The sequence below is a fragment of the Rissa tridactyla genome, chromosome 14 (genome assembly GCF_028500815.1).
Source record: "Rissa tridactyla isolate bRisTri1 chromosome 14, bRisTri1.patW.cur.20221130, whole genome shotgun sequence".
Classification (NCBI taxonomy): Eukaryota; Metazoa; Chordata; class Aves; order Charadriiformes; family Laridae; genus Rissa; species Rissa tridactyla.
This window is the reverse complement of record NC_071479.1, coordinates 12,298,450-12,322,921: the sequence shown is the minus strand read 5'-3', so window position 1 is coordinate 12,322,921 and position 24,472 is coordinate 12,298,450. Positions and strand designations below refer to the sequence as shown.

The 24,472-nt window shown below is 63.1% G+C and overlaps 3 protein-coding genes across 5 annotated transcripts; all 3 read left to right on the top strand.

The window, feature by feature from the left end:
• The first annotated feature begins 6,225 nt into the window (after nt 1-6,225).
• Nucleotides 6,226-10,939, top strand: CYSRT1 (cysteine rich tail 1). Of its 3 annotated transcripts, none has more exons than XM_054220684.1 (2): nt 6,226-6,341; nt 9,296-10,939. In XM_054220684.1, exon 2 carries the CDS (start codon nt 9,344-9,346, stop codon nt 9,725-9,727), a length of 384 nt encoding a protein of 127 aa, XP_054076659.1. In that variant the 5' UTR covers nt 6,226-6,341; nt 9,296-9,343; the 3' UTR covers nt 9,728-10,939. The 3 variants fall into 3 exon arrangements, with proteins under 3 accessions (XP_054076659.1, XP_054076658.1, XP_054076656.1); XM_054220683.1 differs by lacking the exon at nt 6,226-6,341 and adding an exon at nt 6,682-6,722; XM_054220681.1 differs by lacking the exon at nt 6,226-6,341 and adding an exon at nt 8,601-8,702 and having other exon boundaries at nt 9,296-10,938.
• A 5,564-nt stretch (nt 10,940-16,503) lies between these two features.
• LOC128917721 (RING finger protein 224-like) lies at nt 16,504-17,010 on the top strand. Its single transcript, XM_054221125.1, has one exon. The coding sequence runs from the start codon at nt 16,504-16,506 to the stop codon at nt 17,008-17,010; it is 507 nt and encodes a 168-aa protein (XP_054077100.1).
• A 3,519-nt stretch (nt 17,011-20,529) lies between these two features.
• Nucleotides 20,530-23,561, top strand: LRRC26 (leucine rich repeat containing 26). Its single transcript, XM_054220981.1, has 3 exons — nt 20,530-20,629; nt 21,762-22,343; nt 23,302-23,561. The coding sequence occupies exons 1-3, from the start codon at nt 20,530-20,532 to the stop codon at nt 23,559-23,561; spliced, it is 942 nt and encodes a 313-aa protein (XP_054076956.1).
• Nucleotides 23,562-24,472: the final 911 nt, after the last annotated feature.

Here is a 24,472-nt window from a genome sequence, read left to right as displayed (position 1 = left end):
GGTGGCTGGCTGAGATGTCACATTGGGAGAGTGCAGCATGTGCAGGACGGAGCTGGCGATGGATTCTGTCGGATCTGGGGAACTGCCAGCCCTTTCCGGGGATGTGCTCTTGCTGCAGGGCGAGCACCAGAACCTCCGGGGGGTTTTGCAGAGCAGCCTGCGCTGCCCCTCTGTACTGAGCTGAATCCCAGGAGCTGGTGTCGAGGGCAGGATTGGGCCTGCCACAGGATGGGTGCATGACCTGGGCCCCCTTGGTGCGTGCGGCCCTTGTGCTGACCCAAAATGACAGGATGCAACCTGGCACTGCAGGCAATCCCTCCCTTCAAGCAGATTTTGCAGGTCATTTCCCAGCTCCGTTTTGGCTTTAAAAGCGGCTGCCATCCTTTGGGACACATTGCATTCCTGAAGAGGCCACTAAGAACTGACAGAACTCATCACACGCCACAGGCACACTACCTAAAGACAAGCAGTGCAGGGCTGCGAGTCCGCACACTGACACTGGCCACGTGTGGGTGCCAGGGCCCTGTGCTGTGGGGCACGGCCGTGGGGCTGCCAGGTCGACTGCCCACACCGGGCTGTGCCCGTGGGCTGCATAAAAGGCGGGTCTGGCCCCGGGACCCGTGGGATGGGATGCTGAGCACAAGATTTTGCACCGTGCTGGGGTTTCCCACTGGAAAAAAGGCTGTCCTTTCGCCACCCCTCCCCGTTCCTGGCGGCTTTGTCCCCATGCACCGGTCTGTGCTCCCTACGTCACCCCTCGGAGATGCACCACCAGCGACTCCTCCTGCCCACCCAGCACCCAGCCGAGCCCCTCTGCTTGGCAGCACCGACCCTGACAGATGCTCACCCCGTGAATATCTCCATCCCTGGGGGCTACCCCGCCGTCCTTCCTGCCACCCCCCCAGCCTCGCTCTGCTTTTTAATGAGGAGGCAGAAGAGAATTTAGGCAAACTCCTTGGAGAACACCTCGCGCAGTGGAGGGGCCCGTGGAGGGAGCCTTGCGATGTCCAGCAAGGAATCATCCCACCCGCCTGGGTTTGTTTTGCACAGCCTGAATTTGGGGTTTGGCTTTGCATTGCTGCACTGCACCAACTCATCCCCCCCACCCGTTTCACACGCCGGCCTCCTGCGAGCTCTCCGTAGCTTCCACGAAGTCTTTGGTCCCACCAAGGTTTGGTCAGAAGCCGCTGTCTACATTGGGGGCTCTCACCGAGCTGCTCCCCCAGCCGACTGCAGAACCTTTCGTCTAGGAAACGCCGCGCTGCTTCGTCCTCTGCTACTGATGGGCTGGAATGAGCATCGTCACCCTCATGTGCCTGCGCCACGGCACTGCGTCTCCCCAGGAACGGAAGGGAAAGAGCAAACATGATGTGTGGGGGAGTTTTTGTGTCCTGGTGACTGGGAGAGCCCCTGGGGAGGAGCTGGGGAAGCTCCACCGACCCTGAGGACACCCTTGTGCCTGTCCCAAGGGAAGGACGCCCAGCAGCAGGATGGGCTTTGTGGTTTTTGTTTTTTTTTTTTAAAAAAACCCCAAATAAATGCCCCTTTTGCTGCGTGTGAAATTCTGGTGAGTTGAGGCATCCCATGAGATCGCTGCAGCGACTGGTGTCCTGCAAAAAATCCTCACAGCTCGTGTCTGGCCACACAGGATCGGGGGCTGTGGGTGCTCTGCCATGGTGCCGCTGCGAAGACCAAGGTCTTTTTTGGCTGGCTATTGCAGGAATTGCTGAGCCCAGCCCGTTCCTCCCGCCCGCGTGTCCCACGGCTGGGGATGCCCCCACCCCTGCAGCACCTGCTGGGCTCCAGCCCCCAGCTGCCCCTGCTGGGGATGCAGCCCGTGCCCCCCTCCGCGGCTCTGCCCCCTCACTTGTGGGCTGCTGGCCGGCGGTACGGGCTGCAAGGCAGCCCGTGGGTCGGTTAAAAAAAAAAAAAAAGGAAAACAAAAGCTGGCTTTTTCTCCTGTTTCTCCTGGTTTTCTCAGGCTCCTCCTCAAATCCTCAAATCACAGAGGTTGTCTCCTGGGCTGCACGGAGCCAGAGCACCTTTCTCTGGAAGCACCGTGGCACCTCGTGAGGACCTCCCTCTCCGTCACCCCTCCTAGCACAGGCCACTGCTGTGCACTGAGTTTTTGGTTGGTTTTTTTTCAGTTGATTTTTTTTTTTTTCCCCTCGCAAACAATCGCAGGAAATTAGGCTGGTTTTAAGCAACAAATAGCTATGCATTAGCTCGGCTCGTCCATTCACCCGTAAGGGCTGCACAGCTCCAAAGTGCCTGCCAGCTCCCAGCTCACCGAGTCCCACACGGACGACTCCGAAACAGCAGCTTGGGCTCGGGTGCAGCAGCTTTTCCATCTGAGGCTCCTCCATCATCTATAAACCCTCCAAGGAGCTGCCCGAGGCTGCTGGACATGGCTCTTGGAGCTCAATTTGGAGTCGTATCTTGCCAAGAAATTAAATGTTTAACCTTCAGCTTAGGGGTCGCTTCTTGAGCTGGGGCTGAGCCGCCGCAGACCTGCCCCACACGGACAATCGCCGAGCGACTCTGCTGCGCCCAAACTTCCCTGCGTGGATCCCACGGGATGGACCGATTTGGGGGACAAGGAGCAAGAAACAACGCTTTTCAATGCTGAAAAGGGCAGATTCGGGCTTTTGCCCCCCGAATGTCCCTCCTGGGGAATAACGCTGAATTTAAAGGACTTACTGACCTCCACCCGCCGGCACTGCAGGACTCCTGGGGAGGGGGAGCTGGTGCTCGTCGTCCCCCACCAGAGAGGAGAGGTGAGCCCGGAGCCACCCTCCCGCCCGCGGGGTGCAGCCGGGTGCTGGGGCTGTCCGTCCCGTCCATCCCGGGGGACAGCAGGATGATCCTCAGTTCCCTGGGGGCCCAGAGCCGGGCGGATGCAGCTCTGCCTGATGCTGCGGTGCTCTGCGGCCGGCGAGGGACGGTGATGGGCACAGCTCCCAGGGCATCACCACAGTAGCCAGAGCAACCAGTCCCAGCCTCTTAACCTCCCCGAGTGCATTTGCTGGCCGCGTGTGACGACACCCTCCCTCTCTCACGGGTGTCCCCCTTCCCGGCTCCCGTTAGAGACAAAACCACATTGCCAAGGTGCCCTGGTTCTGGAGGATGGACCCCAGTGACACCAGCCGCCCCACGCACCGCAGAGGCTGGGGCGGGATGCGTCCCCTGCCCGACAGCAAGCACCCATACGTGCCCACCAGTGCTGCGGCAGGTCGGTGCTGAGGCCGAGGGGAGCACCGGGAGCACTGGGAGCACTGGGATGGGCTCTTGTGAGAGGGCACTGGTGCTTGATGAGGATGGAGGTGTCACCAAAGCCATCCTCGTGGGTGAGACACTCATAGGGCCCCTGTCCCACGCGGGTTTGCAGGCGGGAGCTCTGTGCAAAGCCCTTTCTGCACTTGAGGCTTTTATAATGTCTCTGCCACAGGGGCCTTTTGGGACAAGGGCTCTCTGCTGTCCCTGAGGTCCCCAGCAGCCTAGGAAGGGGTGTCCCCATGGTACCCTGATGTGCCAGAGCCTCCACCTCCTCCATGTTCTCAGCATCTGTCAGAAGAAAGAAAACTCAGCTGTAATTTCTTCCATGGACGACCTGGACCTGCCAGAGCCCCTGCTCCCATGGGAATCCCCCACAGCTGGGTGAAAGTAGCCGGAGGAGATGAACAAGCCCCAGGAGGGCCCAGGACCTCAACCCTGATGGCATTGCCCTCCTCAGCCTCGGTGCTCAGGAGTTTATCTGCAAAGTGGGAGAAGTCGGAGCTCCGTGGGGCTGATGCGGGGGTAGTGAGCTTTGAGGAGGACGGGGGGATGCTGCTGTGACCCTGAAATCATCAGGCTTTGGGAACACCATGCCTTTCGGCAGCAGCCCACGTGACAGGTACCGTGGTGGCCGCCTTGTCCTGGTAGGGACCTTATGGGGTCCTATTCCTTTTCCTTGCCAGAGGACCTGGGTTAACCCAATCCCCACCAGCAGTGCTGTAACTGTGCTGCTGCGGGACTGGTTCCAGGTACGTCACCGCTGCGCCCACGGCCAGGAGGAAAGGAGCTATTAAAGACACTGTTGGCCCAAGAACAAATCGGCCATCAGGAAATTGAGGCTGGAAAGGAGAACGCTGCCAGCTCCAGACCAGCAGAGCGGCAGCGGAGGCTGGAAGGGCTTTCCCGAGAGGAGACTGGAACCAGCCCAGAAGATGCAGAGCTGGCGCCGGAGCGTGCAAGGAATGAGATTATCCAGAAGGCGCCTGTGAGATGGGAGCCATTGCGATGAGATGCCGGGGAGGGACATCAGCCGGGATGGAGGCACTTCAGATTAGAGCTGCCACCCTGCTCGGAGAGGTTGTGCAGGGTCCGCAGCCCCAGGCAGCCATGTGTGCGATGTCCCTGCCCCAAAAAGCTCAGAGGTGCTATGAGACGAGCTTCGCTTTGGAGCCCCTTTGCGAGAGGGAAGGCACAGAGGACACATCCAGGCTTGGTGGCAGGGTCTCGGGGTCCCTTGGGGCTGCAGGGTGTCAGGGTCCTCCGGAGCTGAGCGGTGCCTGACGGGCAGCCTTGCAGTTCTCTGGCAGCAGAGGCTCTCAGGAACAGGGCTGCGCATGGAAATCTGGGGCAAAAAGCCAAAACGAGCAAGTCCTGAGGCGCTGGGAGGAAGAGAAACTCGCCGCTGGAGAGTGCCACAGCGACATCCCCCGCGCGAGCAGGGACACGCCGTGCGCGGGCAGGCAGGGCTGGGGTTACGGCAGGACAGCCGGGGGGATGCCGCCTCTTTTAGTATGCCTGCATAGCAAAATACAGGATTTTTTCTCTGAGGAGACAGCTCAAGATGGGAAAAACTGGCAGCGGTGGGGCCTGGTGAAGGGACAGGGGCTGCCGGTGGCTCTCCTCCGGGGGACCCGTAGGAGAAGAAAGGCCCTGGGGGTGTCCATGCAGGTGCTTTGCAGCTTTCAAAACTCAAGAGCTGGGTGCTGTGATGCTGGTTACACTCTGTTGCACCCTTACTCTCAGTCCTCAGTGGGGAAACCGAGGCACAGAGCTGCACAGGGCCCCGCTCCCGGTGCTAGAGCTGGTCAGAGGAGGGTTTGACCTCCCAGTTTCTCCAAAAAAAAAATCCCAGGGCTCCCTCTTCCCTCCCCTCCCTCCCCCGTGGAGGTCGCTGAGTCTCTTTACAGGGCAACCACACTTTTGGAGCTCCAAGCCCAGCAAGATCCAGGACAGAGGGACCAGCCGCAGAAGGGAGACTGGGGCTCGCAGGCAGGGTGCTGGCAGCAGCCACTCTGCCCACTGGGTGCCCGGCCAGCTCAGCACCCACCAGCACCTGTCCCCTGTCAGGGCCAGGCAGGGTCGTGTCACCTGCCGGAGCTCTCCTGCTTGTTTCACGGGTGCCAAAGCGCACCGGCCCCGGCCCTGTGTCCCCACTCCCCTGGCGCCAGGGCACCGCTACGAGCAGGATCCGACCGGCCTGTGCAGCCCCAGCTCCTCACCACGGGTGAGAAACGTGGTTTTCTGTTGGAATGGCCATAAGGAAGAAACAGCTTTTCCCTTTGCAAAGTGCTGCGGGAAACGTATTTCAAGCGCAGGAGGATCCAGCTGCAACCGGGGCCACCCTCTGCCCTGTGCCTGTCCCCAGGCTACCGACCCCCATGTGCACGGCCCCATCCCCGGCACCCCAGGGCTCCCAGGAGGGATGGATGGATTTCTGCACGGAACTGCTTGTGGGAAGGTGCTGGGGCTCTGCATAAGCCAGTTTTGGGGCTTGGTGATGGGAAGGGTGACAACTGGCCGAAGGTATCCCAGCGGTGTCACGCAGCAGGGACACAGCCGGAGTAGGGGACCCGTGGTGACCCTGTCCCACCCCACAGCGTGCTCAGCCACCAGCACGGGAGAGACTGTCCGGCTGCAGGGCAGGAGCTGTGTCCCACACCCTGGGGACAGGACACCTGGCAGGGCACAGGCTCCCAGCAAACCTAACCCTGTCCCCAAGCACCCGGAATCAGGGACACGGTGCGCTGGAGCCCCTGGCAGGGCTGTGGCCACCCAGCAGTAAGGATCCTCCTGAGAAGCCCGAAGTCCTGCAGCCTTCAGCAAAATGCCTGTTCAGGACCCACAGGCGACACACAGGGGACATGTGGCTGCCCTGCCCGGGGCGGGACAGAGCAGTGAAGCTGTGGCGGTGTCATGTCCCCACCAAGCCTTGTTTCCCCAGGCCAGGCTGGCAGCGTCTCCCATCACCCCTCCACCTCCCAGTTTTCCTGCAGCTTCCCCCGGGATGCGGCAGCACCTCGGGGACATGGGCCGGTACCTCCCACTGCCCCGAAGGAGGATGCCAGGTCTGGATGTGGGGCTGGGATGCTCCTGTGCTGCCTTCCGCCCAGCTGCCCTGGCTGGCAGGCTGGTCCCCCCTAGGTCCCCTCGTCCCCGCAAAGGCTGGGCTCTTGCTCTGAGCTACACCCGTCCCGGGGTGACCAGCTCCTGCCAGCCACAGCCGGAGCCATGGGGCAGGCGTGCTGGGGCCATGTCCGAGCAGAAAGCCCCGACCCCACGGGGGTGGCAGGAGGGGACCCCAGAGGAACAGCCACTTGCAGAGGAGCTGTGGCCGTGGCACAGGGGGCTGCGGGCAGGGCAGGGAACAGCTCTGGCGTCTGGTGGTTGAGGAAATCGTGTCCCCGTGCTGGTGCTGGACCCGTCTCTATCAGCAGTGGTGTTCGCAGGTGGGAAGCCACGATGCCGGGGAGTTTGTCGGCAGCGCTGCCCTGCCTGCGGCCCCTCCTGCTGTCCCGGCAGGGCTGACGCTGCCCAGAGCCCCTCCACGGGCCCAGCGGGTACCAGTGGGTGGGACAAGGCGATACCAGAGAGCCAGGGGAGACCTGGCAGCTGGTGATGGTGGGGGCAGGGACATTGGCTTTGTGATGGCGGGGGTGTGGCAGGACCAGGGCCCCAAGGCAACAGGCTTGTCTTCTGAGCTGGGTTTTCAGTTGGGATATTCCAAAATGTCTCATCCTAGAGCAGGGTTGAGGGCTGGGGCCCGCACAGGGTCTCTCCTGCCTCGTCGCAGGTGGGAGGTGATGAAAAATCAGCATCTTTTCTCTTGCAGCACTTCTGGTCCTGGGGCCTGGGACACGTGCCAGCATCCCTCCGCTTGGTTGTGTGCCAGCCACGTCCCTCACTCCCCTCAGCCTCACGCGCTTCTCCCTCCAGCGATGCCCTGGGGTCAGACACGGGGTGACCCCCCCCCAAAACTTGCCCTGGAAAAGGCCCTGTTGGTGGGCACATGTTCACACCACAGATCCTCCCGATGCCCAGGCACACACCAGGTCGCTTGGGTCCAGCACGCTTGGTTCATGCCCCTCTGGCTGCCCGGGAGCCCAGGGATAAGCCGGAGGGATGAGGACTGGCACTGGGGTGTCAGGGCTGGAGAGATGGGGCACCGCCAGGCAGGGTGTGAGGGACCCCTGGGCTGCAGGGACCTGGGCGTCCATGGGGGCAAGCAGTGCCTGGCAGGTGGGTCTGGGGGCTGCCAGGGGGTGCAGTGGTGTCCCCTGCCCAGTGCTCAGGACCTCTGCATGGTACTCAGTGCCCTCTGCCCGATGCCTGGTGCTTGGTGTTTGCTGCTTCCTACAGGCCCACGGTGTGTGGTGCCCCCACGCCACTGCCCCCACCACTGCCCAGTACCGGTGTGTGGTGCCAGTGCACGGTGCTGGAGCTCAGTGCCCGGTGCATGGCGTGCAGCGCTGGTGCCAGCGGATGGTACTGGTGCCTGTACTGGTGTCCGTGCCCGGTCCTGGTGGTGCTGACAGCGCACGCACCGCTGCCTGCTGTGTGGTGTCTGGTACGCACTCTGCGGTGCTGGTGACAGTGCGCGATACCAGTGCCCATGCTGGTGCTGGTATCCACTGCCTGGTGCCAGAGCCAGTGCTCAGTGGCTCGTACCAGTGGCTAGTGCTGGTGCACGATGCTCCGTACTGGTGGTCTTGCCTGGTGCCTCTGCCCAGTGCCCAGTTCCCACTGCCCAGTGCCCCCTGTCCGGTGCCCAGTGCCCCTGTCCATCACTGGTGCCAGTGCCCCCTGCCCAGTGTCCCTGTCCGGTGCCCAGTGTCCCTTGCCCAGAACCCAGTTCCTTGTGCCCCCTGCCTGCTGCCAGTGTCCAGTGCAGGCGTGGGCCGGGCCGGGCAGGGACAGGGCGGCCGGTGCCGGTCGGGTCGGTGGGTCGGGCCGGTCCGTCCGTCCCGGTCGGTCGGGCCGGCTCGGGCGGTGCCGGGCCGGTCGGTCAGTCGGTGCCGGTCGGTCGGGCCAGTGGGTCGGGTCGGGTCGGTCGGTCGGTTCCGGTGGGTCGGGTCGAGCCGAGTCGGGTCGGTGCCGGTGGGTCGGGTCGAGTCGGGTCTGGTCGGTGGGTCGGGGCCGGTGGGTCGGGCCGGGGCGGTCGGTGGGTCGGGTCGGTCGGTCGGTGCCAGTGGGTCGGGTCGGGTCGAGTCGGGTCGGGTCGGTCGGTGCCGGCCGGGGGGGGTCAGGGCCGGTGGGTCGGGCCGGGGCGGTCGGTGCCGGGCGGGTCGGTGGGTCGGGTCGGTCGGTCGGTCGGTGCCGGTCGGTCGGGTCGGTGGGTCGGGCCGGGGCGGCGCCGGGCGGGGCGGTCCGTGAAGGAGGAAGCGCAGCCGGAGGTAGAGCGGCCCCGCAGCCGCCCGAGCCGCGCGTCGGTGAGTGCCGGGAGCCCCCCGCCGCCCCCCGCCGCCTGCGGCCCCGCTCCTGCCGGCCCCCCCCGCCTGCCCCCTGCCCCCCTGTCCCCCTGCCCCCTGCCTGCCCCCCGCCCTGCCTGCCCCCCTGCAGCGGTTCCCCTTCTCTCCCCCCACCCCCCCCGCCCCTCTCCCTGCTGCCCCTGTCCTGTCCCCCGCCTCTGCCTCTCCGTCCCCCCGCGCCCCTCTTCTCCTCCTCCTCTCCCCAGGGCCTCCAAGACCTGTCTGTCCCCAGAAGCTCCTACCCCACTCCATGGCCCTACCTGCACCCTCTCTCCCACCCACCCAGCACCCCCTCCCGCCCCCCAGCACCCTGCCCACCCCCATGTTCCCCTGCCCAGATGTCACCCTCCCCTCTCGTCTCTGTCATTAGGGCCACACGGCCGAAGTTTGTCACATACCAGGCTCCCCTGGAGCTGGCAAGGAGCAGGGAGCACAGCTCTATGACCTGCTCCCAAACCGGTGGGGTCTGCTGGAGGGTCCCTTCCTCGTGCCATGAGAAAAACCCCAGCACCGACACCCCTGCACCCTGGGTTGATGGGGTCTCTGTCTTGCAGGAGGTGGGAAATGCCAACTGCTCACATGTGCTGACGACAAGCAGGGAGATGGATCGTGGCGTCAGCCTGGAGAACCCCTATGCCAGCGTCAACATCCCACGGGACCAGTTCCAGCAAAGCTTCATCACTCAATACCTGAAGGATGAACCCACTGTCATCGCCAACCCTGCAGTCGTGCCCACCTACAGCGTGGAGGAGCAGGTGGACCCCACTGGCTGCTGGAACAGCCCAACCATTTCCACAGAGAAGTCCCGGTCCCGTCCCTACAACCCCTATGCCAGCATGAGGATGCCCAACGGGGAATCACCCAACTCCTTCTACACCGTCACCCTGGACAAGTCACCCAAGGGCCAGGAGAGGGAGGCCGGCGGGGAATGCAGCTGCTGCAAGCGCTGCCCCTGCTGCAGAAAGTGCTGCTGTGTTGTCTCCTAAGTGTGCCCTCGCTGCACCCACGGAATGTGCTGACCATGGGATGGGGCCAGGTGGTCCCGCAGGGATGGGGCTGCCCTGCCTGGGCACCTCGGGGAGCTGCTTCAGTGCCCGGCAGAGCTGGAAGCTGGGAGGGGGCACCAGATGGACTCTGCCATTGGTTTTCACCCGTGAACTCTGCAGCCAGATACGCCAGTGGTGGGCACCTGCCAGGTCCTGAGAGCCCAGTGCGGCGTGGGGGGGAGAAGGACAGGTCCCCTCTGCCCCACTGAAGCCCGGGAGCCTTGGGGATGATATGTGCCAATGCAGATGCCACCAAGAAGTGCCTATGCTGGGAATGGGACAGCGTGTTGAGCCTGTGATCCCACGCGCTGACCTTGGCAGTCCACCCTTGCTGGGAAGCCTCCAGCTCTTGGAGAAGGAGCAGGGGTTGACCGTGTGCTGGAGGGTAGGTTCGGATGAGGCAGCCCTGTGTGTGTGGCAGAGGAGGACATCACCATCGCTGTCTTGGAGCGGCGGAGAGGAGCCAGGGACATGCCCCCAGCCAGGGTGGGGACCCCCCTCCCCAGAACCTAGTGGTAACCCCCAAGCGGCATCATGGGGATCCTGCAGCACCCTGCCCGAGCTCCTCCTCTCCACGCTGCCTGTAGGACGGAGGGAAGGAGACAGGAAGGACAGACAGACAAAGCATGGCAGAGTGCCAGGCAGTGCTCCCTAGCAGCACCTGATGGCACAGCATGGGTGCAGGTGTTAACGTCCCTGTGCCAGGAAAACCCTGGCCCCATTTGGTTCCTCCTGCTCATGGGGTGCTGGGCACAACCCCTCGCCCCACCTGCGTCCCAGCTCGGGGCTTCACGCCACATTATGGCCGGGTCCAGTGCCAAGGGCTGTCTCAGCGCCAGCAGCGGGGTAGAACTGGGGCACCCCGTTTGGGATGCAGATCCCCATCGTTTGCCTTCTGCAACCCCCTGGGCATGGAGGAAGGCGAGCGAGGAGCCCGCTGGGGTGGCTCTGGGCTGGGTTTTTGGCTGGGGCTGGCGCCGCCGACCTGGAACAAGCCCGCCGTTGTGCTGGCGTCCCACGGGCGGCCGTGCTGCCAGGCGGCGGCTGCGTAAGCGCCGTGGCTGCTGCAGGAACTGCCTGGTCTGCAGGGGCAGGGGCTTGGAAAGAGCGCGTGTGTTAGTGGATGACTTCAGGGTGCTGCAAATAAAATTACAGCCATCTCCTCTCCTGCCAAGGTTCACCTCTTCCCTCCGCCCTGGCTTTTCCGGGATTCCCGTATTACTTCTTGCTTATCCTGGTGGGTTGTGTCAGGGCAGTGCCGGGGGCTCACAGCCCTCTCCTCGCCCCTCAACACCAGGTTTAACTGCTGCACTGCTGACTTGTGGCAGCAGCGGTGACACGCCGAGCTCTTCAGCTGGCTGCTGCCTGCCGCCCTGCTGCCAGCCCGGGCCCAGCGCTCCCCTCGCCCAGGCGTTTCCAGTACAGCCTGCTCCTGTCTGCCTGGTGACGCTGGCTGCTGCTCAGCCCGACCCTGCCAAGCTGGATCCTCGTCCTGTTTTTTGAAAAGAGAGAGCCCAGGCCTGGGGTGGGGGTTCTGGGAAGGGGTAGGTTCTTGGCTGGGCCAGCTGGGTGGGCTTTGTGGCACTGCCCCGGCTGGCTGCAACCCCCTGGGAGCCCACCAGCCACTACTTGGAGCCCACCAGCACTGTGAGCCCACCACTGCTTGGAGCTCACCACTGTTTGGTGCCCACCGCCACCAGGATCCCACCAGCAATGGGACCCCACCAGCTACTGGGAGCTCACCACCCCTGGGAGCCCACCATCACTGGGATCCTATCACCACCGGGAGCCCACCACTGCCTGGAAGCCCACCACCTTTGAAAGCCCACTACCCCTGGGAGCTTCTGGGCTGGGGTGGCAGTAGCCTGGCAGAGGTTCAGGGCAGAGTCCTGCCAGTTTGCCCCCCGCACCCTGACCCGTCTGCCTGGCCCCGGTCCCATGCCGGTGGGTGGGGGGGGGGTGTGTGTGCAGCTTGCGGGAGGAGGTTGGCAGGGACACAGCCCCGCGCCGCATGCCCTGCACAAGGAGTGCTCTTGTTCGCCCTGCCTGGACCGTGGGCAGTGCTGCCATGGGGATGAGCGGATTCATCTCTTGTTTGCTTTCGTGGCCCCGACGCCAGCCCTGCCCTGCCGCAGAGCCCACCCGCCGCGGCGCTGGGCAGGGAGCTGGCGTCACCACGTTGGCTTGGCTGAAACCCACATCCTGGAGAGGCTGCTCCATGTCCTGGGGCTCCGACATGCTCAGCGGGGACAAATGTGGTTTGGGGAGGGGGAATTGTCCCCGAGGGGTGTGTGGTGCCTTTGGCAGGGCTGGCAGGACTGGCATCAGCTGGGGGAGGGGGGGCGAGGGACGAGGGATGGCCTGGCCTGGCACGAGTGGGGCATTGGCATGGTGCAGCATCTGCCGCCAGTGCCGTGTGTCACCGCTGCCCTTCGCTCTGCCTAACCTTGGGGCGAAGGCAAACAAGCCGGGAGAGGCCAGGCAGAGCACTCCCTGCCAGACACCCGGGCAATGATTAAGCTGGAGGCAGCAGGAAAGCTGGGGGGTGGGCAGGGGAGGGCACGCGATGCTGCCCCAGACCTCGACTGGGCTCTGGGTGACACAGGCAGCTGCGTGCAGGGTCCCGCGGTGCTCTCTGGGTGCGTTTCATCTTCGAAGGGTGCTCAGGGGTGCGGAGGGTTGTGCTGGGGGGTGGCCACCTCCTGCCTGCGCAGTGGGTGGTGATGGCTCTGGCTCATCTGGCTCAGACCTTTGCACCCCCCCGAGGTTGCCGCTCCCTGCCTCGCTGTGCCAAAGGTCCCTGCAGCTCTCGGGGATGAGTCCTGGGAACAGGAAAAGACATTTCCCACCCATGCATGTCCCTGCTGATTGCAGATATGCCTCCCCTATGCCTGGATTCGGGTGTTTCGGCAGGGCTCAGGGAGCCCAGCCAGGGCTGAAGGCTGCTTTCAGGCAGTGTGCCCTCAGTGCCACCCTGTGTGGCTTGGCAGATGCACAGCCCGTGTCACCAAGGGCTCCCCCCGCCCCAAGCCCTGCTTGCGGGGTGCAGGTGGGTGAGCCAGGGAGCACAGCCCCGCACCAAGGACTCGCATGCAACGGGGAGAAGTGGCCGAGGGGAGCTGGGCACAACCCCTCGGTGGGACGCAGCTCTGCTGGCATCTGGGAGCGGAACACGAGGGTGGGCAGGGTCTGGAGTGGGGTAGGAGGGCAGGCAGTGTGCATGTGTCTGTGCGCGCACATTTCTGCAAGGAGAGGGAGCCAAGGGGAGGTCATTGCCTCTGGGCAGTGCCAGGGGTACACCCTGCTGTGCAAGGAGCCAAGCGCATCCCTCTCAGCCATAGTCTTTTTGGGCAGGGCTTCCTATGGCCCAAAGGGACTGACACCCGCCTGCTCCATGCCTCGGCCTGTGGCAGGTGAGCCAGGCCACCACCATGGTTTGGATGGGAGAGTGACTTCTTGCCAGCTTTGGGACATGCCTGGACGTCCCAAGTGCAAGGTCCTACCCTTGGGTCGGGACAATCCCCGCTATCGATACAGGCTGGGGGATGGCGGGACAGAGAGCAGCCCTGCGGAAAAGGGCTTGGGGGCACTGGTGGGTGAAAAGCTGGACAGGAGCCAACAATGTGCACTCGCAGCCCAGAGGGCAAATCGCTTCCTGGGCTGCATCAAAAGCAGCGTGGCCAGCAGATCCAGAGAGGGGATTCTGCCCCTCTGCTCCGCTCGGGGGAGACCCCACCTGGAGTGCTGTGTCCAGCTCTGGAGCCCGCAGCACAAGAAGGACATGGACCTGTTGGAGCGGGGCCAGAGGAGGCCACGAAGATGCTGGGAGGGCTGGAGCCCCTCTGCTGTGAGGACAGGCTGAGAGAGCTGGGGGGGTTCAGCCTGGAGAAGAGAAGGCTCCGCGGAGACCTCAGAGCCCCCTCCAGTCCCTGAAGGGGCTCCAGGAAAGCTGGGGAGGGGCTGTTTGCAAGGGCAGGTAGCGATAGGACGGGGGGCAATGGTTTAAACTGGAGCAGGGCAGGGTTAGATTAGCCATGAGGAAGAAGTTCTTTACACTGAGGGTGGTGAGACACTGGCCCAGGTTGCCCAGAGAGGGGGTGGAGGCCCCATCCCTGGAGACATTCAAGGCCAGGCTGGATGAGGCTCTGAGCGACCTGATCTAGTTGAAGATGTCCCTGCTGACTGCAGGGGGGTTGGACTGGATGGCCTTTAGAGGTCCCTTCCCACCCAACACAGTCTATGAGTCTATGATTCGGTGATTCTATCCCCAGGCACCCAGCTGCCTGCACATCCCTGGGCACACGGCCTTGGAGGGAGCGGGCTGTGCCCATCCGGGCACCAGCTCTGCCCTGGCTGCTGGCATCCAGGGTGCTGCCGCCCCCCCCGCGGGCACGCAGGGTGGTACCTGGAGGTGCCAGGGCACAGCAGGAATCCCACACCGCTGGTTCCTGATGCACCCCAGGCACATGGACCTTGCCCCCACCTCAGACAGTGGGTTTGGCCAAAACCGAGGTCCCCGGCACAGCCCCGTCCCAAGCCGGCTGCCCTGCCATCCCTTGCCTGCCACCAGCCCAGCAAAGGGAGGGCAAATCCCTGCCACGAGGTGCCATCTCTGCGCCTGGGGACCCATGGACACATGTACCCCATGTGCACTGCCTGGGAAACCCGTGACAGAGGATGTATGAGGATCCTGTGTCGGGATACCGCCACTGTGCCCCCTCAGGTGCTGTGCTGCCGGCTCTGCTGCCTTGCTCTTGACCACCGGCGTCAAGGGGTCGAGTTTTTCTGCAGAGCCCGGTGATCCTGTGAGGCTCTTGATTTCCAAAACTCCCAATTCTTGCCGCCGAGGAGTGCTGGAAACATGGCCCGAGGGCCCAGGAGAGCGCTACCCGTCTCGCTGCCTGCATGGCTGCCCGCTCCTGCCTGCAGCAGGGGCTGCTGCCCTCTCCTGCTCCCACGCAGAAGTGCTGCTGGGTGTCCTGGCAGCCCTGCCCTGGCTCCAGGATGAGCTTTTCTCCTCCAGGATCCTGGGTCCAGGCTCTGTCACCCTATCACACTCCCCGTTTTATAAATCTTCCTCTCCTCGGGGCCCTCTCCGTGCAGTGGCTGCCGGTGCTGCTGCTGGACCAAGGGCCGCGCAGGGGCCTGGCAGCTGCAGGGACTGAGCCTGCCACCACCCTGGTGCTGTCACCTCCCCTGGGTCATGCATTGTCATGAACCTTGCAGGTGTCACCAAGGGGTGCCGGGCTCTCCCCAGCCTGGTGATGAGCATCGGCCCTGGTAGAGCTGAGGGTAACTCAGCCCCCAACGCCAGAGCCTGCAGCCCCAGCTGGAAGAGTGGGGGCAGGTCACGGACGCATCTGTGCCCACAGTCATTCCCTGGCACCGGACGAGGAGCACCACCCCACGCGTGGGCACTGCCAGCTGGGACCAGGCTGGAGCCTCAGTGTCCCTGTGCCAGCCCCAGCCCCTCCACAGCCACCAGCCCGGAGCCTTGCTGTGCCCTCCTGTTCCAGTCGCAGACGTCCCCACCGCCTGGACCTCCTGGGGATGCGTGGGCTGGAGTGCGATGGGGTGTCTCAGCTGGTCAGCATCTGCCCAGATGTGCCTGTCTGCAGGAGATGGCCAAGCATGTGGAGGACTCCGCTGCTGCCACCCGGGTTCAGCCAATGTCCAAGCCCTCTCCACCCACAGTGATGCCCAGAGCTCTTTGGCCTCACGGGGACGGTTTCTTCTGCTAATGAAGCAGAGATGGACGGTTAATGACTGCTCCCGGGGCTTAGATTTCAGAGGTCTTTGTTACCTGGGTGCTTGTAACCCTATCTCCCAGGCTTGGCTTCCCAGCAGCAGATCCGATAGCGTGCCTGTCCCTGAAAGGTGAGTCTCTTCCCACTGCCACAGCCACCAGCAGCCACCGGGACCTGGCTGGGGAGCTGCTGGCAGCTCAGGCCCCCGATGCTCCCCACAGGACTGCCGCAGCCCCCCGGGACAGTACAGCCCTCCTGCCACCTCCCCTGAGACCCTGGTGGAGCATCTCAGGACAGGTAGGGATGGGGGACAGGGGAGGAGGGGAGGAGAGGGATGCCCCTGCATATCAAAATGCTTGTGGTCACCTGTAGAGAGGGAGTGGGGTCTTGGTGGCCTCCAGGAGAGGTTTGCAAATACGCTGGTGGGTACCAGACCTCCCTTAAGATAAGGCTGGACTCCTCCCTGCCGGCCTGCGTGCCCGACCCCTGCTGCTGACAGCTGTGCCACAGTGGCCTGGCACAGCCCGGGGCTGGCGAGGAGCAGGGCTGTGGTACTGCCTGGTCCTCTGGGTGCTGGTCCCCTGCCCACCCAGCTGACAAGCTCCTGCCCACCCCACCTATTCCCCACTAACCGAGAGCCTGGGCAGGCTGCTGAGGTCCAACTGGCCCCGATCCTCCACAGGACACAAGGGACATTTGGTGGAGCTCCTGGCAGAGATACAGGGTGACACCAGGGAAAATGCATCCCCCTTGGGTGCAGGCAGAGCCATCTGTAGTGGCAGAGTCCTGCTTTTCCAGGCAGGGCTGCCCACAGGGCAGGCAGGGATGTTGGGGAGGGACCCTGATGCCTCTGGGAACCCACCACATGGGTCTGGTCCCTATATCTCCCATGCATCAGACAGACTCAGAGCTGGCATCCCACACTCGGGCCGTGGGTCTGATGGCTCCTCTCGACCTCCCCTCCCCAGCATGTCCCAAGCTGGTGGCAGCCCCCAGGCAGAGGACGCAGGGCTGTGTGTCGGGGCACACTCGCGCACCCCAAGCCGGGGCAGCCAGCGCGTTGAGTGCATCATCTGCTACTCCTCCTACGACCTGTGTGGCCGGCTGCCGCGCCGGCTCTACTGCGGCCATACCTTCTGCCAAGCCTGCCTGAAACGCCTCGATGCCGTCGCCAATGAGCAGCGCTGGATCCCCTGCCCGCAGTGCCGCCAAAATACGCCCACGCCGCGCGGCGGCGTCGCCATGCTCGACCTCGACCTGGCCACCTTCCTCGCCGTCAAGGCTGACAAGGAGCATCCCCGGGTGGCCGGCAGGTCCCAGCCCAACTTGGCCACCAAGGGCTCGTGCAAAGAGAAGGCGGTCACCCAGCAGCCAGCGGGGCTGTGCCAAGACACGGTGCCTCCGGCGCCGTTCCCCCGAGGCGGCTGCTGCCGGCCGTGCCTGTGCTGCGGGGTGACGGCGGTCTTTGAGAGCTGAGCACTGGGAGGGGGCTGCCAGCTGTGCAGGGCAGCTGAGCTCCTGGGGTGCAGTCTGGGACCAATTCTGGGGACCCCATGCCATGCCTCAGACCCGTGTGTGGACAGTAGCAGTGGGGCTGTGCTGACAGCCTGGGAAGAGCTTCAGCTTGTTCAGGGCTTGCTGTCCATCCTGCTGGGATTTGGGGTACAACAGGGGGCATGAAGAGGCCCCTACCCACTCATCCTGCCCACCTGCCCTTCTGACAACTCAGAAACCTGGTCCAGCCATCAGGGATGTCCCCTGGTCCCTGGCCCAGGGCTTGCTCATGCCTGGCTTCTCCATGCATGTGGCTCTGCAGCAGGGACGTCCCCTCCAAGCATCCCCCAGGCAGGGGATATGGGAGCCTGGCAGAGTGCAGGCACACAGCGATGCGCGGGGGAGCGTGTCCGGCGCCCTGAAAGCTTCACCCCTATTAAACCACGCTCTGCTGGCCCTGCTGGGCTGCACGTCTTGGTCGCATTTGTGGGTGATCCTCGTGCTAGCTCAGGGACAGCCCTGCCTACGGTGCAGGCAGGACGGGGAGAGGTGGCCTGCCCTGCCGGATTGCTTTCCTTTAAACATTTGCCCTATTGGCCGGTTTCATAAGAAATTTGGGCACTGGGGTAGCTGGACAGTTGAAACCAAAGATGACAGAGTTGTTAGGAGGCCACAATACATTGCTCCAGCTTTTTGGATTTATCTGTCTACCACCTACTTTGCTCCAGTACGGGAGGAGAGCTCAGCCCACGGGAGCTCCTGCTTGGCCTTGTGCTCTGTGGCTGGTGCCAGGTTTGGGTTTTGCTGCCTGAGGCTCTGCTGCCTCCCTGCGCGCACACCCCCGCACACCCCCGCACACCCCGGCACAGCCCCTCTGCTGTTTTTCCAGGTCGCGCTGCCCACACGGCTTTCCCTGCCTGATCCCAAGCAGGGGGTGCAAAGACAAGAGCCCAAACAGCCGGGTGTGAGATCAACAGGGGTCAAATTGGGAGATACTGATACAGGTCTTGGGCAGGGCTTGGCGCTGCCTGGGCAGTCCTTCAGAGCTCATTTTCTGCATCCTTTTTCATAGAATCATAGAATCACAGAATGGTTCAGGTTGGAAGGGACTTTAAAGATCATCCAGTGCCGCCCCCTGCCCTGGGCAGGGACACCTCCCACCAGCCCAGGTTGCTCCAAGCCCCGTCCAACCTGGCCTTGAACCCCTTCAGGGATGGGGCAGCCACAGCTTCTCTGGGCAACCTGGGCCAGGGGCTCACCACCCTCACAGCCAAGAGTTTCATCCTGAGATCCAATCTGAATCTCCCCTCTTTCAGTTTGAAACCGTTACCCCATGTCCTATCATTACAATCCCTGATCCAGAGTCCCTCCCCATCCTTCCTGTAGGTCCCCTTTAGGGACTGGAAGGGGCTGGAAGGTCTCCCCGGAGCCTTCTCTTCTCCAGGCTGAACCCCCCCAGCTCTCTCAGCCTGTCCTCACAGCAGAGGGGCTCCAGCCCTCCCAGCATCTTCGTGGCCTCCTCTGGCCCCGCTCCAACAGGTCCATGTCCTTCTTGTGCTGAGGGCTCCAGAGCTGGATGCAGTGCTCCAGGTGGGGTCTCCCCCAAGCGGAGCAGAGGGGCAGAATCACCTCCCTTGACCTGCTGGCCACGATGTGGTTTATGAGCTCTTTCAATATCCCACCATTGGACGCCCTTGGCTGCCCCTGGGGCTCAGCAGAGAACCCCAGCCTGTGCCTGCCTGGGGCCAGCGGTGATCTCATGTGCCCTGGGCAGTCCTGCTGCTTGGCTGTCCCCTGCACTGGGTGCCAGGGCTGCAGCCAGGGTCCAACACCCACCCCACGCATGACACCCACACCGTACACAGCTCCCATGCACAATTCTGCCACTTGGTGTCACCTGCTATAAGAAAGTCAGAGCTCTGAGGTGCGCCCAGCAGAGTTCAACCTCGGGAGCCAGGAGCACCAGAGATGTCCCAGGGCAGAGGTGGGACAGCAGAAGCGTGGTGTGGTTCAGGGAGTCCATGGGGTGGGCATCTGCCTGCCTCAGATCTTTAATTACACAGAAACATGCAATAAATTGAAGCCTTCAAGGATGGGATAAAAGCTAACCTGGAGTCTTAAAGCACTTTCCCCTCTATCTTCATTTCTCCCCAAACCCTCCACAGTGGGTGGTGGGAAGAGTGGGAAAGGCCCATCCCTACCCCAGCCCTGGCTCGGGGTGCTCTGTGCTCAGCCCGGCACCTTGGGATCCAGCTTTCCAATGGTGGAGGGTGACAAAGACCCCTGGCTCCCTGTCCTTAGCCCCAGCTCCTTGTGCTCCCACCCCTGCTCCACTGCATCCCCCCAGCACCAGAGCCACGCTGTGAAGCTTGGCCCTTGCTGAGTGCCTCTGGGCCCGTCCCTGCTGCTCCCAGCCCGTGGCCGGTCTCTGAAGGAGTTCATCAGCCCCTCCATCGCTCCATTGCAGGAACAGTCTTGGCATGCTGGCCGGGCACCCTGACTTACACCCCTTGGCCGGAGCAGGGCTGGTGTTGAGTCCCATGCCTTGGAGGACACCTCCATCAGTCAGCGTGGCCCCCCCCCAAGCTGTGCTGCTTGGAGCAGCCTCTCCTGGTCTGTCCCTGGGGCCAGGCTGCGCTGTTCGGCATGGACCCCAAAACCGCAGCTGGGGAGCGGGGCACCGGGGGTGCAGCCCTGGCTGGGGAGAGGGATCCAGGCTCTTCCTGCAGGGTGCTGGGTCCCCCCATTCCAGAGAAGGGGACACATGCTCTGCCAGGCAGATATGTTCCAGACGGGGACACATGCTCTGCCAAGCACTGGCAGGGTGCATGAAGGGACATCGGTGGCACTGCTGGGGTAGAGGAACCCAAAGGGTCACCTGCCTGCAATTGCAGCAGGGGGGGTAGGCAAAACAGGAGCGGGGCCAGGCAAAACCAACACCAGCCCTGCACGTGGCCGGTGTCCCTGGCAGGCAGGACACTGGGGACATATCTCCTGCCACGTGCCGTAGGGATGTGGAGCAGGGTGACAGCGAGGGGCTGGCGGAGGAGCTGAGGTAGGTTTGCAGCCTCCTTTGCTCTCTGAGCACAAAAGCTGGAAATGGCCTTGCTTTTAATAGTTTTTTGGGTTTTTTTGATGAATATTGCACTTCACACCTGACCCCAGGTAGCCACAGGCAGCAGGCGATGCAGCCCCTGGGGACGAAAAGCGATGTGGGACAGGGCTGCCTGAGAATCCAGGTCCCCACGTAGCCCTCAGCTGCTGCCGTGATGAGCCGGTGCTGCAGCTCCGTGTGGCTGCGGGTTTGTGCCCTGCTTCGGGGCTGGGCTGGGCTGCTGGATTCCTCTGAATTATTTCCAGATGGGGATTAATGCAGTAAACCGAGTTTGCTGCAGGACGGATAAACAAACCAAAGCTCCTCTGGATGCTATTAATAAACCGCCTGCCTGCAGCTTCTGCCCCAGATTTGGGAAGGTGCCGGTCCTGGCCTGGGGTGCAGCCATGCGCTGCCCTCCCAGCCCCTTGGTCATGGGGCAGAGGTGCCAGGGGTTCCTACGGGACCACGACTGCTGGGGTCCCAAATGGGACAGGAGCTGTGAGGGTGTGAATGGAGGACGGTGTCTCTGCCGTGTGTCCCCACTCCGGGCTGCGGGTGGGATGAAGTGCTGCTGGCCATGTCCCCTGGTCCCTCGGTGTCTGCTGAGCTCTGCCAGGGATGGTGGCAATGGGAGGTGACACGTCTCCTCTCCGGCCTTCTGCGGTGGGGCTTCAGGCGGGTTTGAAACCGGAACAGGTGTGAACAGGGTGGAGGCAGACTTTGAGCTCTCTCGTACCGGTGCTGCTGTTCTGGGGCGAGGGTAAACACATTTCAGTTGGCTGCAGCCCAGCAGGCTCCCCTTCCCCATGCCGTCTCCACGGGGGCTGCTGGGTGCCCCGCTGCGTGCACACAGGCGTGTGATCCTGCTGGGGAGGAGGAGAGTGGCCCATGGGACTCACATCCCAACTCTCCTCACTTTGGCATGGCTTGTGGTCTCCTGCCAGGGGCAAACAGAGACTGCCCAAGGGCTGGGCTCAGCCAGGTGGCCTGTGGCTTCCAGCAGGGCTCCACGTTGAGGACCTCTGGGCATGGTGGGCCAGCACAGAAGGTGGGGTTAGACCTGCTGCTGATATGATTTAAGCTTTGTCCCACTCCAGCCAGCTGTGGGGGGTCCTGGGTCCATACACCCCTCTGTACGCGGCTGGTGAGGCAGCACACCCATGGGGAACATCCTGTGGGGAGGATGGAGGCCAAGAGACGGCTCTGGTTTTGCTTTTTCCAGCTCTCCAGCCTGCAGCGCACACAAGCAGTTAATCCCAGGCCGTGCAGAGCTGGCTGCCTACCTGGCTGGAGCAGTGCCTGGCAGAGGGAGGGACGAGGGCACGGCTCCGCACCTTGCCAGGGCAGAAAACATTGCAAGAATATTTGCTGAAAAAAGTGCAGCTCCACCCTGAGGAAAACTGGGGCTGGGAGCGCAGCCCGCTCCCGGTTTGCAGACGGAGGGTGGCGGCGAGCGGTGCAAGGGGGAATGCAAACGGCTTGCGGGGAGCCGAGCGCATCCACCCGCTCCCCTTGCAGCCACGCACCGCCTGGCACCGCCGCTCGGCACCGCCGGCATCACCCGAGCGTGCCGGGCAGGGACGGGTGTCTGGGCAAGGAGACAGGCACTAGGGATCCTGCCCGTGGGGGAAACCAGAAGTCGGGGAGCCCTCACCGCCTCGGTGGGCAGCTATGGGCTGCTGGAGGGGCCCCAGCGCCGTGCTGGTCTGCCTGCTTCTCCTGCGCCCGCCGCCCTCGCCAGCCTGTCCCGCCGCCTGCCACTGCTCCTCCTCGGGGGAGGTGGACTGCAGCGCACATGCCCTCCGTGAGGTGCCGCAGAACCTGGCGACCAACACCAGCACCCTGTGGCTTGGCTACAACTTCATCACCGTGCTGGGGCCACGCTCCTTCCCTTCCCTGCCGGGACTGCTGCTGCTCAGCCTGCCCCACAACCGCCTGGGGTTCATCCACCGCCAGGCGCTGCTGGGGCTCGGGGCGCTGCAGGAGCTGGACCTCAGCAACAACTACTTAACCGTGCTGACCCCCGAAACCTTCCTGCCCCTCTCCAGCCTGGTCACGCTCAACCTGGGCAGCAACAGGCTGGAGGGGCTGGAGCCTGGGGTGCTGCGGTCCCTGCCCCAGCTCCAAGCCCTCCTCCTGCAGGACAACCCCTGGATGTGCAGCTGCGACATCCTGCCCCTCTGGCGCTGGCTCAGCCACAACAGGGAAAAAGTGCAAGGTGAGTGCCCGGAGGACCATGTCCCCAAGCCCCTCACCCGCCCTGTGACGGCTGTCACCCTGGCGGGGCTGAGGCAGGTCCCAGCACCCTGGCTGCCAGCTGGCTGTGGGTTCGTGTGGTTGGTGCCCATGGGGGTATCGTGAGATTCCCCAGGACCCGTCCTCATGGCAGCTCCTGTGTCTGCTTTGGTGGATCATCCCTGGGTCTGGTGCCTGGTGCCCCACCTTGGTCCTTGGTCACCAGCAGGGATTGCCTGGAGAGGAGGGCTGGGCAATGTCCCAGCGATGGGCACCCAGTGCCATCCCCAGCAGTGACACCAGTTCTGTCACGGTGAAATCAAGGTGTGCTGGGCAATGGGCACCTGATGGGGCAAGAAGAGCCTGTGTGGCAGGGTGGGCATCACCACTGACCTGGCCAGGACTCAGTGCCTTCAGCCTCTTCCCCAATGCCTTCATGAACACAGGTCTGATCCTGCATTTCTTCCCCCATGAACCTCGGTGAGAGGCAGCTCTGCCAGCAAGGTCCACTGCCATCCACTCGCGCTTGCTTCCAGCTTGGCTGTGTGACTGTCACTTGTGCTGGCTGGGACCTTCTGTGGCATCTCCAGGCTGGCTGCTCACTTCTCCCCACATCTGTCCCCTGGGAACCAGGCTCACCACCTTGCTTGCCCCATCTACCATCCTGCCCCATCCTATCCTGACCCAAACCCATTTTCCAGTGTCCTCTCCAGCACTGCGCCCACCTCCCCATCCCACTCCCCAGGGCACAGGATGCAGTGAGCCCTGAACCCTCACCGCTCCCTTTCTTTATACCCTGCCCTGGGCTATCATGGTCAGCCTGGCCCCTGTCCTCCTACCCTAGTGCCATCTGTCCCATACAGACTTGCTATCCCCTGTCCTTGACACCTGCCTTGTCCCAGCTGCCCAGTGTGGCCATCAGCACTGCTTTTCTCTTCCAGAGAAGAATTTGCTCCTGTGCAGAGTCCCGGAGCAGCTGAACAAGTATCCGATCATGGCCTTCGGGAATGAGTCCTTCAGGCAATGCCAAGAGACCTCACTGTCCGCCTGGCACTACATCGTCTTCTTGACCATTGGACCGTTCTCCTTCATGGCCAGCATCTTCTTCTGCACCTTCATGGGCTTCATGACAGTTGTTTACCACAACCTGCGCAGGGACCCCCACTGCTGGAAGAGACCCCACATCTGCAGGGGCCACTGAGGCAGGGCGACCAGGCAGGCTGTGGTCCATGCCCTTCTCCAGGGCTCTGCACCTCGCTGTTGCAAACATTGCCCTGTGGACCAGTCAGAGGATGCTCTCTTCCTGGAAATTGCTTCTCTTCCTCCTCCCAGAGTCCCCCGAGACAATGCCAAGCTCCCTCTGCCCCACTGCTAGGGGGAGCAGCCTCCAGCCCGGCCCCGCTGCAGGGCATGGTCTGACCGTAGATGCTCTCTGTGTTTTGGGAGGCTCCCCCAGGCCACCCTCGGACCTGCACATTCCCTTCCCGGGGAGGGACAGGTGATCCTTCTCCTGTAGCTCACCCTGTCCGGCCCCTTCTGCTGCTCCAGGGCCTCACTGTGCATTTCAGGATGCACCGTATGCCTCCGTGTGCCTTTTGGTTCTCCCTGGGAGCTCCTGTGTGCATCTCGGGACACACCATATTCCTCTGGGTGTCTTTCAGTGCACCCCAGGAGCCTCCCTTTGCCTTTCAGTGCAGCCCAGGAGCCTCTGCGTGCCTTTCAGTTTGCCCCAAAGCTCTCCTTGGGCCTTTTGGTGCCCCCGGCACTCCCCATCTGCCATTCAGTGACTCCAGCAGCCTCAGTGTGCCTTCCTGTGCCCCCAAGACCCCCTGGCTTGGCTTTTTGTCCATCTGAATGCCATCTGTTTGGCTCTCTGTGTCCTGACAGGCATTGGTTTGCCTTTTGGTGGGCCCGGAGCTCTCCCTGTATCTTTTGGTACACCTGAAGACCTCTGGGTGCTTTTGGGACACTCCAGAGCCTCCATGGGACTTTCAGAAAGCTCCAGACCCCTCAGTGTGCTGCCCAAGGACAGGGCAGGTTGCAAAATGTTTCTTTTGATAGTTTTTTTTTTTTTCTCCTTGAGACAGGGCTGCTGATGCTGAGAAGGCTCAG

Excerpts from the sequence above, each read along its gene's own strand:
- CYSRT1 (XM_054220684.1), top strand. The coding sequence starts at position 9,344 with ATGGATCGTGGCGTCAGCCTGGAGAACCCCTATGCCAGCGTCAACATC.
- LRRC26 (XM_054220981.1), top strand. The coding sequence starts at position 20,530 with ATGCGCTGCCCTCCCAGCCCCTTGGTCATGGGGCAGAGGTGCCAGGGG. Across the intron at positions 20,630-21,761 it reads ATGGGACAGGAGCTGTGAGG|AAGTCGGGGAGCCCTCACCG; the intron begins GTGTGAATGGAG and ends GGGGGAAACCAG. Across the intron at positions 22,344-23,301 it reads CAACAGGGAAAAAGTGCAAG|AGAAGAATTTGCTCCTGTGC; the intron begins GTGAGTGCCCGG and ends TTTCTCTTCCAG.
- LOC128917721 (XM_054221125.1), top strand. The coding sequence starts at position 16,504 with ATGTCCCAAGCTGGTGGCAGCCCCCAGGCAGAGGACGCAGGGCTGTGT.